The 15,011-nt window shown below is 49.9% G+C and overlaps 1 protein-coding gene across 1 annotated transcript; it reads left to right on the top strand.

The window, feature by feature from the left end:
* The first annotated feature begins 8,653 nt into the window (after positions 1-8,653).
* On the top strand, positions 8,654-14,555 carry S100B (S100 calcium binding protein B). The gene is made up of 3 exons (XM_006750523.3): positions 8,654-8,777; positions 11,509-11,647; positions 14,040-14,555. The coding sequence occupies exons 2-3, from the start codon at positions 11,510-11,512 to the stop codon at positions 14,178-14,180; spliced, it is 279 nt and encodes a 92-aa protein (XP_006750586.1). The 5' UTR covers positions 8,654-8,777; position 11,509; the 3' UTR covers positions 14,181-14,555.
* The last annotated feature ends 456 nt before the right edge of the window (positions 14,556-15,011 follow it).

Here is a 15,011-nt window from a genome sequence, read left to right as displayed (position 1 = left end):
AAAAATAGCTATTGATTTCAGGCACAGTGCTATTGTTTTCCTCCATTTTGTCCCCTCTGCCAAGCTTACTCTCTCCATATAATATCTTTTTTTTTTTTAAGATTTATTTATTTATTTTAAAGAGAGCTAGCACAAGCAGGAAGGGCAGACAGAGAGGGAGAGGGAGAATCTCAAGCAGACTTCCCAGTGAGCGTGGAGCCCGACCCAGGGCTCAATCCCAGAACCCTGAAATCACGACCTGAGCCGAAATCAAGAGTCGGACACTTAACCAGCTGCGCCACCCAGGCGCCCCTCCATATAATATCTTAAAATTTTTTTTTATTTTGAAATCATTTTTGCCTAATGAAAGAGTAGTAAAAAATTAATAAACCTTTTGGTTTTTCTTGTTACCTAGTGCATCGGTCTGAGTCCAAGCTGACAAAGAATTATGAAAGTACAACAAAAGTAACTATGCAGAGAAATCTAAAGGGCCTCCCAGGGATGAGGGAGAACACCCCAGGGAGGACAGACCTAGCAGAGGAACCCCTCCGCAAGGCTGGGTTCATGCTGTCAGAGAAGTGTGCTGGCTGCCCAGGCCAGAGCTGGTCCACAGGCCTGGGCCAGCAGGAACACCTGCTGGGAGCACCGCCAGAGCCCCAAGCGTCCCTGTGCCTACTGCTGACACACCAAGAATGCAAGGCCCTGGCCACTCTGCACCCCGGCCGCTTCTCAGGGCTGCAGGGAGCACCCTTGAGGAGGGACGAGGCAGGGTGGTCTCATCACCACTCCGTAAGATGGCAGTGAATCCCCCAGGCTCCAAGTGCCCTCTGAGGACACAAGCCCTGCATGAGCACACCCTCACCCAGGACTATCTGCCGCACAGCTGCGGACTCGGGAGCCAGGGATCCACACTAACATAAAGCTTTGGCCGCTGATGTTCCTGAGCAATCTCTGACCCAGAACCTTGGGCCTTCTACCAACATCTATGAAACAATGACAAGCTATGTCCTCAGCTCACAAGCAGGGTCAAATCACAGCCATTCGCAGTCCTTGACACACCCTCATGGAGCCCAGGTGACCCCAGGCTGCTGGGCCGGTGCACGGAGGATGCTGGAGTCCATCACGGGTGCAAGCCTGAGCTCTGCAATGACAGCACCAAGATGGTGCTGAGACGTCCAGGGCACGAGCAGGCTGAGGAGGGCAGGGGGACATGCAGAGGGGGCAGCAAGCTGATATGAACACAGCTTCTTCGGTGTCCATGTCAGAGAGGCAGGGCAAAGCAGCCACCGGGCCAGGCCAGGCGACCAAGTCACCAAGGACTGCCCTCTCCGGACACATGGCTGGAGCACCATCAGATGTTGTCAAGAACAGTGAAGCAGGAGTGAGGCAAAGTAAAACGTGCCCCCCTGGGAGCAAGAGGAGGAGTCCCTGCTAAGGCGCCCTCGCTGCAAAACTCAGCGCCGCCCTCACCGCTCACCGAAAGAAAGGGCTGCGAGCACAGTGCACGGACCAAAGCAGAGTCAGACCCAAGAGGCCGCACGTGACAGTGGGCAAGTCCAGCCATCTGGCTACTCAGCATCCATCACCGCACACCCACGTGGACCCCTGGCAACGACGGAACGGGCTCTATCTCTGCTTAAAGAGACACAACCATCTCTGCCACCAGTGAAGTATCTCTTCCCCGAACGAGAAGCTGCACGGCCCCAGGGGCACCGTACCATGTTAGCTGTAGTAATTCTCCCCAGATTCAGTCACGGTTCTACTGGAAATTCATTTACCTAAAAAGTCATGAAATGCTAACCTCCAACACCTTGTTTATAAAATAAAAACTGGGAAGGAGAAAGAAGAAGGTGGTTAGAGCACAGTTGGTAACAAACACATGCAGATCATGAGCTTCCACAGGCCCCATTTATGGGCTCACCCTTGACCCTCCTGGTTTCCTTCCTCAACTTCCCATTCCACACTTCCCTGGTCCTCAGCGGGCACCTGCTCTGGGTTCCTTATTTTGGAAGAATGACCCAAACCTTCATTCCTGAAGGACCTGAGTCCTCAATAGTCCTGCTTTACTTTTATTTATTTATTTATTTATTTATTTATTTAGGTTGCTACAGTTTTCTATTAATCCCTACCGCCGGTGGAATTATTGAGAGACGTCCCAGCAAGTGCCCTGGGCTCCAGGGTCCTCCTTACCTCTGCTGTGGGGTAACCCAGCTTCCCCTTGGCCATTGGGATCAATCACTCAAGCCAGTGGATTAACTCCTTATTTCCCTGATGGTTCTTCTGAAGGAATACAGAGCCCAAAGTGGCCAGGTAGCGGGGTCAGCCTTTAGCTCAGTGGCACCACCGCTATGACCCCTGTGGAAGCACAGCCCTCTGGAGACCAAGACCTCCAAACCGTGTCTCAACGTTGCCGAGAAACAAAAACTCTGCCAGTGGGTCGTTCAGTGTACTAATGAGAGGAGCACTTGCACTTCCAACTCTTGATTCCCAGACCCACACATCCTGGTGATGGGGACACAGCAGCACACAATGGACCCTGATTCTAAGTGTAGACTGCCTCCTGTAGGATAGAACCCCATAACTGACTCTTCAGGAAGCCATCCTGCCTTTTGGCTGTGTCAGCCACTTCTGTGTTAGCAGACATGGGGCAAGACCAGTGAGTTCCATGGGCATGAGCCCACCGCTGCACTTTCTTTGCTGTGGAATGAGTTCCTTGATAACATGCAATGCCGTCCAGAACGCCGTGACAGCGGGTAAGGCTTTTGTGAGGTCGTGGATGTTGGCGCTGGCAGAAGCGATATAAAGAGGGAAGTTAAATCCATATCCAGAATGAGGACAGGTCTCTGCCCCTTCCATGATGGAAGAGGTCCAACATAATCAACCTGCCACCAGGCATCTGACTGGTCACCACAGGGTTCACTGTTCGCAGGTCAGAGAATCAGCAACAGCAGAAGGCGGGTCAGCTTTGGTGAGGGGAAGTCCACGTTGTTGAGCACATGCATGTCTCCATCCCTGCCACATGGCCACTCCGTTCACGGGCACTCTGAGCGAGCCCTGGAGTGGCTCTGGTAAGAGCTGGCTGAGACCCAAAGGGCCAATCATTTTCCATCTGGTTATGAAGAGCCTCTTCTGCAGTGCATGCCCGTTGGCAGGCATTCACTTGGAACACAAATGTATTCACAGACTGTGCTCCTTGAGAAATGTCCATCTGCATGCCTCCTCCAGAGCCTTCCTGTCACCAATCTTCCAATCCTGTTCCTTCCAAGTTACTGACCAACCAAATCATTAACAACCACCCATGAAGGAATACAGATCCATACTCTGGCCACTTCTCACTCCAGACAGAGTGGACAACCAAATGCACTGCTCGGAGTACTGCCCCTGAGAGGATCTCCTTCACCACTGTCCTTCAGGGTGCCCCTCGAGTGGGGTGTTACACTGTATCTGTCCCCTTCAGGTGGTGCAAGCATATCGTGCAGACCCACCTGCAAGCCAGTTCAAGTTTCTTCTTCCATAGTCAACAGCTTATAAGAAATACCCCAGGAGGCCACAAACATGGATAGAGAGAAGGGCATCGATGCAACAGCAGTTGGTGTCCAAGGAGTCTGAGCCACTGCTCATGTGTCCTAGGCATTTCCATTTGGTAATATGCTGCTGTTACATGTACCCAAAGTTACGGCTACGTGGTCAGACAGCATTGAACTGTGTGGTCTCCAGATGTCCCTGGCTTAGGTGTTCCATCTCTACTAAGGCCCAGTAGCAAACCAGACGCTGTTCTCAAAATGAGAATAGTTAGCTGCCAAACAGGACACAGACTTACTTCAAAATCCTAGAGACCCATGCTGGGATCCTCCTCTCAGGCTTGTCAGAGGGTCCATACTGCATCTGAATGTGTCATAGACACTTTGAATATCACCAGATCTGCAGGATCCTGAGAACCAATGGCAAAGCAGCTTGCCCTGCCACCTAAATTGCTCTGATCTCCACTGGAAAATCCCAGCCTCCTGAGTTGAAGTAGCACACACAGATGTAGTATATGTCATATCTAAAATCCCCAAACCTGGGGCGCCTGGGTGGCTCAGTCGGTTAAGCGACTGCCTTCAGCTCAGGTCATGATCCTGGAGTCCCGGGATCGAGTCCCGCATCGGGCTCCCAGCTCGGCAGGGAGTCTGCTTCTCCCTCTGACCCTCCTCCCTCTCATGCTCTCTGTCTCTCATTCTCTCTCTCTCAAATAAAGAAATAAAATCTTTAAAATAAAATAAAATAAAATAAAATCCCCAAACCAACCAAATGCTATGCCTCTCTTCCTGGCGGGTGGTGCCAGGGGATATTTCAACATATTCCAGACCACTGACATCACCCCTGGAATTTCACTGAGGTGGTGGCCCCTAAAGTTTTGTGGGCTTATCTCCCAGTGCCCAGTTGGCAGATGTCTTACGCAGGCATGAGACCCCATTGGCACACTACTGTCAGTAGAGCGGACCAGTGTGCTACTCCGTGGGCTGCCAAGATGATCGAGGTCTCCACTGACAATATTCGGGCATCGAGCAAGAGAGCCAATGCATCCCTGGGACAACACTGAGGGTGTGCCTTTGGCCCTGCCAGGTGAAAGCAAACTGTTTCTGGTGGGCCTTAACAACTGGTTTTGAAAAGCAAGACCTATTGATATGCTGTCCACAAGTGACTCATTTTAGATCCAAAGACACCTCCAGAGTGAAAGTGGGGGAGGAACCATTTTCCATGCTAATGGACATCAAAAGAAAGCTGGGGTGGCAATCCTTATATCAGACAAATTAGATTTTAAACAAAAGACTATACTACGAGATGAGGAAGGACACTATATCATACTTAAAGGGCCTACCCAACAAGAAGATCTAACGATTTTAAATATCTATGCCCCTAACATGGGAGCAGCCAATTACATAAGCCAATGAATAACAAAATCAAAGAAACACATTGATAATAATACAATAACTGTAGGAGACTTTAACACCCCACTCACAGCAATGGACAGATCATCTAAGCAGAAGATCAACAAGGAAACAAGGGTTTTGAATGACACGCTGAACCAGATAGACTTCACAGATATATTCAGAGCATGCATCCTAAAGCAACAGAGTGCACATGGAACATTCTCCAGAATAGATCACATACTGGGTCACAAATCAGGTCTCAAAGGGTACCAAAAGATTGGGATTATTCCTTGCATATTTTCAGATCACAATGCTTTGAAACTTGAACTCAATCACAAGAGGAAAGTCGGAAAGAACTCAAATACATGGAAGTTAAAGAACATCCTACTAAAGAATGAATGGCTCAACCAGGAAATTAAAGAAGAATTGAAAAAATTCATGGAAACAAATGAAAATGAAAACAAACTGTTCAAAACCTTTGGGATGCAGCAAAGGCAGTCCTAAGAGGAAAGTATATAGCAATACAAGCCTTTCTCAAGAAACAAGAAAAGTCTCAAATACACAACCTAACTTTACACCTAAAGGAGTTGGAGAAAGAACAGCAAATAAAGCCTAAACCCAGCAGGAGAAGAGAATTAATAAAGATTTGAGCAGAAATCAATGAAATAGAAACCAAAAGAACAGTAGAACAGATCAACGAAACTAGAAGCTGGTTCTTTGAAAGAATTAATAAGATTAATAAGCCCTTGGCCAGACTTATCAAAAAGAAAAGAGAAAGGACCCAAATAAATAAAATCATGAATGAAAGAGAAGAGATCACAACCAACACTGAATAAACACATACAATTATAAGAACATATTATGAGCAACTCAAAAAATCTCAAAAAATAAGGCAATGTGGAAGAAATGGATGCATTCCTAGAGACGTATAAACTACCAAAACTGAACCAGGAAGAAATAGAAAACCTGAACAGACCCATAACCAGCAAGGAAATTGAAGAAGTAATAAAAAATCTCCCAACAAACAAGAGCCCAGTGCCAGATGGCTTCCCAGGGAATTCTACCAACATTTAAAGAATTAATACCTATTCTTCTGAAGCTGTTTCAAAAAATAGAAATGGAAAGAAAACTTCCAAACTCTTTCTATGAGTCCAGGATTACCTTGATCCCAAAACCAGACAAAGACCCCACCAACAAGGAGAATGACAGACCAATATACCTGATGAACATGGATGCAAAAATCCTCACCAAAATACTAGCCAATAGGGTCTAACAGTACATTAAAAGGATTATTCACCACGACCAAGTGGGATTTATCCCTGGGCTGTAAGGTTGGTTCAACATCTGCAAATCAATCAATGTGATACACTACATTAATAGAAGAAAGGACAAGAACCATAAGTACAGGGAGACTCTCTGCACCACCTGGGCTCACTGTGAGCTGGTCACCTTAAGACTCTGTCACCCGAACACCACAAATTCCTACAGGGAGTGGGGGGCCATGGTGCCATTTTGTGGCCCCAGGAATTAGCGTCCACTCAGAGTCCATATCTAATAATCCCTGGAGATCTCTAAGCGTTTCCTTTTAGATCTTAATGTTTCCACTATGTGGTCACATTAGCAAGTAGCTGCAGGTCCCTTGGGGACGGTGTGAAGGACAGTTCCTGATGTGTACCGGTGGCAATACAGGGCCCCATCTGAAAGACCTCGCCCTCCCTCAGGAGACTTGGGGTTCGACCCGACTTAGGTCTGGGAACTTGGGAGAGAGAGGCCGTGGTTCTCCACGGTGGTGATTCAAGTTAGATTTTGGTTTCCAGACCTGGAGTTTTTCCTGTCTTTCAGGTTAAGGACGGCTTGAGTAGGCTGTCCATCCACTGCCAAAGATCTCCATGGACCAAGGCCTTCTGAGTACTGGGACGTCCCTCTGCGTCATTCACAGTCTATATGTTCTACTCAAGTACGTAGTTCTTGCTGCGTTAGGACAGGCCGCTCCTGTGGAATAGAGTTGTAGGTCGGGAGTGGGTATGCAGGTCATGCGTGACTAGACCAAGGGTCCAGTGTAATGAGATGAGACCCCGAACTGGGGAGTCTGGAGAGGAAGCCAGGGTCAGCTGGAAGTGCAAAGGCCAAGGAGGAGCTTTGGGCCCCAGACCACCTTGCGGATGAGGCCTGTGAACATCCCTGTCCCGGGATGGTTGTAATTTGCCCTCAGTCGCTCCTCTGTCAAGAGGTGGTGTTGACACCCAGCAGGGGAGGTCATGCTCCCGTGTTCTGCTGAAGTCTCAGTCTGTGAGCGCCGGCGGGAGAGGATGCTGCCCTGGGGGCCCCGCAGCACTTGAAAGCCCCTCTCGTCCGGATGCTGGTTCCTCTCTCTGCCGGTGAGCCCCAGCATCCCTCTCCTCACTCTCTGCTCGCACAGAGCCCGCCACAGGGTGGGCGCATCCACCATATGTGGCTGTCCCACAGGCTGTGCTGTGGGTATCCAGGGGGCAGGCCCCACGCTCAGGCGTCCAGGGGTTGGATGAATAGATTCCAAACTGCTTTTCTGCTGCAAAAGCTGAAGCTGTGTTGTGTACACGGAAGGGTGACCACAGGGTGAACCCGCCCCTAGTGCCCAGCACATACCACCCGGGGCCAGGCGCCCCTTCCCTGGACTCGGGCAAGTCCTGCCCTACGGAGTGCACACAGCGTGTGACCCTTCAGCGGCCATCAGCCTGTGGGGCAGCTGAGGACGCAGGCCCAACCCACACACTCAGGTCCCACCTCACGGAGGGGTGGGCCCAGGCTGGGGGTCCAGGATGGAACAGCTCAAGTCCCAAGGCTCACAGCCCAGTGCTGTTTCCAGGACATACTGCCGCGTGTTGAATAGTCAAGAATTTCCTGGTAAAACAGATCATGACAAAACAGCTGTGTCCACAGATGTCTTGTATACGGATCCTTCCGTGGCCACTGTGAACCCACGTCAGCAGAAGGGCCCCGCGTCTGGTCCAGACGTCCTTGGATGAGTTTGAGGCCATGGCTTTTTGTATAATTTGGCTAAAGGAACGCCTGCCTTTTGGGTTTCCATTTGGAAACAGCTCAGGAAAGGTGTTGCTGAAGACGGGGGAGGGGGAGTCTGGACCCCGCTCTCCCGTAGCTGGTTGTGGGGCCCCAGAGAGGGGCGTTCCGCCGACACCCTCCGAGGCTGGGCAGCACACGTCCAGGGCACTGTCCAGCTCCAACAGTCTGTGACCTCACCCCGGGTGGGGCGGGAGGCCTTGGGGTGCACCCGGCAAGTGCCCTCCACCACACTGAATGAGGATTTTCCCCTGAAAGCATTCGGTATCCACTTTGCAGAAGCAGGGCTTAGCTCGGGGTGGGGGGTGGGCAGGAGACCGTGCAGGGGCCGTGCAGGGCCCTCTCCGCTGGAAAGCAGCCCGCGGGGCCCTAGTCCTCGTGTTCAGCCTGTACTTGGAAGCTCTGCAGTCTTGGCTGAGCATTTGCTTTGTTTGAATCAATGACTCAGTCTCTCTCCTCTCCCCACCCCCAACCTTGCCTTTAGAGCAACATCAATATTCATGTATAATTAAAAAACAGCACAAAAAGCTGACTCCCTACTTCCTGCCCCCCAGGACTTTCTCTTCCTTGGCCGGAGTGCAGTCCTGGCTCCTCGGCAAGTCCCCGGGTGGCCACCGGCTCAATGCGGCCCTGTGTGCAGGCCTGGCAGCCCGCTGCCCCCCGCCCCCCCGCCCCCCCTCGGCCCCCATTGGCTGCCTGGGCCCGCAGCGGGCCGCACCGGGCCGGGCCCCACCGCCGAGAAGGGATAAGACACCGCCCCACAGCGGCTCAGGCCACTCTGGACGCGGCCGCCAGGAGGGACAGGAGCAGCTAGCAGGAGCCACTGACGTGAGGACACTCGGGGGGAACCTGCTCTTTTCTTTCTGGGGGCAGGGAACCCAGAGGGTGGGGCTGGGAACAAGGTGGTAGCTTCGAAAGCCCCTTTAGGATAACTGGCAGCATCTGACAAGTGTGAATCCTGTTACTGCTTTGTGGACGTGACTGCTCAACTCGAGACAGCTAGAGGCTCTTTCTGCCTGAGTTTTAAACCGTAAATCGGAGAAACCTCAGGTCCCGTGGCTCAGAGGTGACTGCTGCATTTCCTCAGCAGGGCTAACAAATGTCGCTTCTTCCCTAAGTCTTTGAAGGGCAAGGTTTTCACTTCCCCCCTGGCGGAGAATGACTGGCAACCAGAGCTGGGCCAGCCCTACCTCAAAAATAAATGTTTTCTCTTCTTGTTGCTTCTGTCCTGGCCCTGGGTGTGCAACCGCTTCTCTCTTTTCCCTCAATGGGGCATGTCAGGGTCCGCCTGGACACCACCCAGAAATTACATGACAATTGGGAGGTCTTTACAAGTAAATTACAAAAGGGGTCAAAGAAATTGGGGGTTTGGTGGGTTTAACTTTCTTCAGTGTTGGGGTTTCTCAGGGAGGTAGGGCCCCTTCCCACATCATGTGTGATGTGCCCTTCCACAGGGAGTTAAAGCCCAGAAGCTCTCTCGCTTTCCACATAAAGAGATTAATGCAGGAGTAACATTCACCAAACTAAGTGGAAAGGAAATATGGATATTTGATTGCCATTTCTCTTAAAAGATAAGCTTTAAAGCAGGGAAGAAGAATTTAAAAGGAAAAAAAATTTTAATTAATTTTAGTGTGGTTAAGAAAATCACATTATATGGAGTTTTCAAACATGGAATAGATGTTTTATGCCTTTCCTTTTAAAAAAAATCCCACTAGTCATACCTTATGAAAAAATAACTTAGTCTCTCCTTCCCCCAAATGATCACAGGCTTTGAGAAACATCAGAATGATACAAATGTTTCTGGGGTTCTTTGTTTTGTTTGCAAAAAACAAAATCAATCATTGAAAACCTGGGTGCAAAGGGTAAGAACAAATGAAAGGTTAAAGATGTTAGTCTATGTGATTTGTCCCATCCACGTGTGATAAATCTGATTTTTAGGGATTTAAGAGCAAAACAAAGGATATTGATTATTAATAGGGTGACTTTAGCAAAAATCCTCAATGCTTTCTCCTTTGAGAAATCAGAAATAAATAAAATGTTAAATATTTCTCCCAACTTATTGTTCAGATATAAGTGACCTACCCAACATGGGACCGACTTTTCAACAATTAGATGTAGTTCTTGTAACCATTTTCAGCTGTGACAGGGCAAAGACTCCAGGCCAAAGGTCGGTAGACGTCTCTGGCTGAATGTCTCAGTTTTGTGAAACAGCTGACAAGCCATCCTTTGTAAAATGTACCCAAGTCCCAGGATCCAACATATTTCCTGTTTTCAGGCCGCGGTCTGAGGTTCAGGTGGTGAGGGAAGTAGGAAGTTGTGTACTTTGGTGCCCGCAGAGACCCCAGCTCCAGGCCAGCGCTGGGCGCACCAGTGAACAGGCCCCCTCCCCGCGCCGGAGGCTGTTGGGGGCCCCCCCGGGAATGCGACGTGCCTGGCGGCGCTCTGCCTCTTCTTCCTCAGAACCAGCCCAACCCTATGGCCTGTAATACGTTTTTGTTTCTGGTAGGTCTTCCTTGATCTCTCACTCATCTTCTTTTTCAAGAGTATCTGCGGCATTTCTGCCATATTTTTTTTCCAGTTCAGTTTTACAGCTGTTTTTGCTCATGTTGCTCACACCCGTCAAAAAAGATTGCCTTACAGACTTGTATTTAAAATGAGTTAAATTTATATATTATTTCAAAGGAAAGCGAGTTCCTGCATTTTACGATCCTTAGAGTCTTTTGGAAGGACCTGCACTTTTATTATTTTTTTAAATGATTTTATTCATTTATTTATTTGAGAGAGAGAAGGAGTGAGCATACATGCACATGAGCAAGTGAGGGGAGAGGCAGAGGGAGAGAGAGAACCCCAAGCATATTCCCAGGTCGCAGGGCTCAGCCCGAGGCTCCATCTCACCACCCTGAGATCGGGACCCGAGCCGAAACCAAGAGTCAGACACCTAACCAGCTGTATCACCCAGGCGCCCCAGGACCTGCACTTTTCTTGCTAAACTTATGCTTAAGTAGTATGTGTGTGTTGCTTTATGGATTTATGAAAAGGATTTTTCTACTCTGTTTTCTAATTGTTTATTGGTAGAATACAGGGACACTATTGATTTTTGTAGCCTCGTTTTGTTCCTGGTCACCTTACTTCTTTCTAGTTAATTCTAACAGCTCGCAGTCAGTCCTTTCTCCCCTGCACTCTGTCCCTTCATCTTGGAGCCCGGTAAGGGCAGAGGGTGGCCTCCTGGGGAGGAAGCAGGAATCGACCCCCAGAGCCCCTCCCTGCGCTGCCCCTGTCTATCCGCTGAAGTTCCCCATTGGCCAAACCACACAGAAGCCAGGGGGCGTGGGAACTTAAGGATGTGGCCACAGGGACGAGAAGGGAGGGGCGGGCAGGAGTGGATCTAAGAGGCTGCTAGGAGAATTGGGACAGAGGCCCTCTGCCTGAAGGGGGGATGAACCAAGGCCGGTCTAGCCCGCTCCTCTGGGTGGAGGTCTGTATAGCTAACATGTTAACTATTCTGTGTACAAACAAGGCAAAAAGCATGAGAGGGCATCTTTCCTTTGTGGACCCCTAGGATGTCTGAGCTGGAGAAGGCCATGGTGGCCCTCATTGATGTTTTCCATCAGTATTCCGGAAGGGAGGGTGATAAGCACAAGCTGAAGAAATCCGAACTCAAGGAGCTCATCAACAATGAGCTCTCCCATTTTTTAGAGGTGAGTCTTGATTTTTAAAATCGACAGTTTATCCATTCTCCTGTCCACTTTTAAAACCACCTGTCCATTTTCTCTTCTGAGCTGCGCTGAAGTGATTCCAGTGTAGGCTGCTTCTAAAAACGAGTTTATGCAACTGAACCCTCACTTAAGAGGCTAGCTCAGATGACCCCACTGTTCTCATTTTCATCTGTTTTGTGTATAGTTGGAACAGCAAGGAAAAACTGCTGTCTCAAAGGCAAAAGAACAGGTTCCAAATAATGCTGACTTTTCTCTGAAAAATCTAAGGATTTACAGCAGTAATGATGGCGGAATGGGATGGAAAATATACTCATGACTTGTCATGGGCCACAATGAACACACGAGAAAGATGTTAAACATAGGGTCTTGATTTGGGGAGAAGGACTATTTTCACTTTAGCTGCATGATCAGCATCCACCGGGGTGGCTAAAGATGCCATTCACTCAGCAAGTTAAGTTTACTGAGGACGCACTGTGTTCACTATCGGGAGAGACACAGGCCCGAGGACATGGCCCTGCTTCTGGGGCACCCAGCCTGGCACATCAACCCCGGCCGCAGCCTACATGCTGAGGGCACGAGAGGGGAGGCCCGGGGGGTCTAAGGGGGCACCCATGGAGCAAGGCCCCTAATGTAGGAGGCGGCATGAGGGGTCCTGATGAGCCTGCGGGGGAGTATGTCCACGACTCACTTCCCTGCCCGTCTCCACCGCCCCAGGCCGGCCACCATCTCCACTGCACACCAGTCCCGTGCCCTTGAGGCGATGAACCGCATCCACCTGGCCCTGGCCCTCCCTTAGTGCCAGAACCCAGGTCACACACAGGAAATGGCCAGACGACCAACCAGGCGCCAAGGTCTGACCAAGCGCTAATTCCGGGGACAGCGCCAGAGCCCCAGGCCTGTGGCCCCGCCGCCCGGTGATGAGGAGCCGCCCTCCTGAGCCCGCTGAGCTCACGGCGGCTCCCCAGGTTCCAGCAGCAAGGCAGGGCCCGCCATCTGCAGGACTGGCTGGGACTCTCCTGTCTGCACCCCGACCCAAACACACCATCGCTGTGAGGGGCACCACCAAATCCGAGGACGTGCCTGCAGGCTTGGGGGGATGGGGGTCTCTTGGGCTGATTCTGGGATTTTCTCAGGCATTTAAGTTCAAGTGATGCCACTGTCCACACCTGCCCACTCAGTTTCCCACCAATCCCACCTTCTAACCCCAGTTTCGTCTGTAGATGAGGGTTGTTCTAAGGGTGAAATGAGACAGTGTTTGAACCTACAGTGAAAGCTCAACAAGCAGTTATCAATAATTAATAATTATAAAATTATTATAAAATAATATAAATTGTGTAAAATAATAATTAGTTATTAATTATTGATTTTAAAGCAGGAAAAGCTTAGCATGTGGGAACCACAATTTATAAAAGACATAATTCATGGTAAGTGTATCAAGATATCGTCAACATTTGCTGGCCTGGTTTTATTGTAATTTCGGTTTGGAGGCAAATCCATAATGTAATCGAAACACGGTACTTCCCGTCCCTCTTTGGCAGATGCTTCCAGGTCCCGCCCAACCCCCACTGGAATCAATCCTGCATATATTCCACATTCAAGGGGGCTGGTGGACATTACCCCTGGCTGCTTGGGGCTGAGCTCTCCTGCTCCGGGGACTGGCGATTCTGAGCAGTCTGCTCTTACGCTGTCCTTGGGTGTTTGGTGCCATGTTCTTCCCACCGCACCTGCAGCCCTGCCCTGTGTCTGCCCCTGTGGGCCTTGTAACCCCGTTTGCTCGGCGGCAGTGAGGGGCAGCAGAACCGGCAGGAAAGTCCCATGACACCCAGAAAGCAACTGAAGGGGCAAAGAGAACACAAGGACTTAACAAATTTAGGACCTGTTGCCAAGAGTCATTCCAGGAAAAAAACAACTTTCAAAACATGGAAACCCACTGAAAGCCTTCACTCTAAGGACTTCCACTCCCAGAAGCAGTGAAACACTTAGGGGGATCCAAAAGTTCATGTTTTCTTCCGGGATGTTTGCTTATACCATGCTCAGGCTTATCTAGACTGCATTCCCCCTTCCCGGGTGTTTTTTGTTGTAAGTACAGTGATAGCAAGCTGCAGTTTTTTAGATCCTGGTTGTTCCATTCAGTCTTTTTCAAGTAGCTCTGGTCCCACGGGACCTACAGGTGGAAGAGACAGCGCGGACCCCCAGAGACTTCTGCCCAGCCAAGAGTCTCCCGGCCACATGAAAAACCTTTCTGGTATTTTGCATTTTATATCTTAAGTTGCTTCTGATACAAATTATGAAAGCCAGCCAACTATTAATCATGTTTTGATGGCCCTACATTCCATTTAAAAACAAGCTAGGCAATTTCTCTTCTATCTCTTAGGAAATCAAAGAGCAGGAGGTCGTGGATAAAGTCATGGAAACTCTGGACAGTGATGGAGACGGCGAATGTGACTTCCAGGAATTTATGGCCTTCGTTGCCATGGTTACCACCGCCTGCCATGAGTTCTTTGAACACGAGTGAGACAGCGAAAGCAGCTACTGTGTTCAGTGGCTGTTGAGGGTCACACAAGCAGAGAGTGAGGGCTTGCAGGCTAGTAGGAGCTGAGCTTTCCAGCTATGTTGTAGCTAATTAGGAAGCTTGATTTGCTTTGTCAATGAAAAATCGACGACCTCTTTCCCAGGGCTGATTTCAATGGCCCCATCATTCTTTCTGCTCTGTTAGCTGACGGGTCCGCGGGACTCTTGTGATAACCATTAAGGAGAGCGTGTGCTCAACCCGCAGTCATGGCTGTGGAGAATCCTCACCCAGAACGACCAAACTGACACCAAAAATGGCTCCGAACATCTGTGGTTCCTTAAGTCAAAAATACAAAGCTTTGCCCACCGTCCTTTGAAAGGCTGCCCTTCCTTAAATTGGTTTATCATCCGTGCAAATGAAACCTAGGGTCGTGAGGTGGTCTGACATGCCGCCGGCTACCCAGAGAGCACGGTCACGCTCCGGTCCCTTTCCCCGTGGTGAGCTGTGGGTGCTGGGCAGACAGCCCTTGCTCACAGTGCTGCAGGAAGAATGTGACTCACCAACCATCAAGTACTGACATGTTAATTCTAACCAGGACTGAGGATCAAAATTCCGCATTCTGTGGGACTCTTCTGCTCGGGTCTCACCTTGCTGGCTGTGTGGCCTGGAGGGGGAGGGGGCACAGCCCCATGCCCGTGGCCTCCTCTGCCGTCTGGGAAATGCCCTGGCCCTCATGCGTCTGTGTTGAGACGGGGCCTGCCCACGGCTGTTGGTGAAGTCAGCGTACGTGGAAAGCTGAACTATGTGCTTTGGTATCCACGAATTCAAATAAAT

The sequence above is a fragment of the Leptonychotes weddellii genome, chromosome 1 (genome assembly GCF_054177405.1).
Source record: "Leptonychotes weddellii isolate Sample4059 chromosome 1, ASM5417740v2, whole genome shotgun sequence".
NCBI lineage: Eukaryota > Metazoa > Chordata > Mammalia > Carnivora > Phocidae > Leptonychotes > Leptonychotes weddellii.
This window is presented reverse-complemented; position numbering and strand designations above follow the sequence as displayed.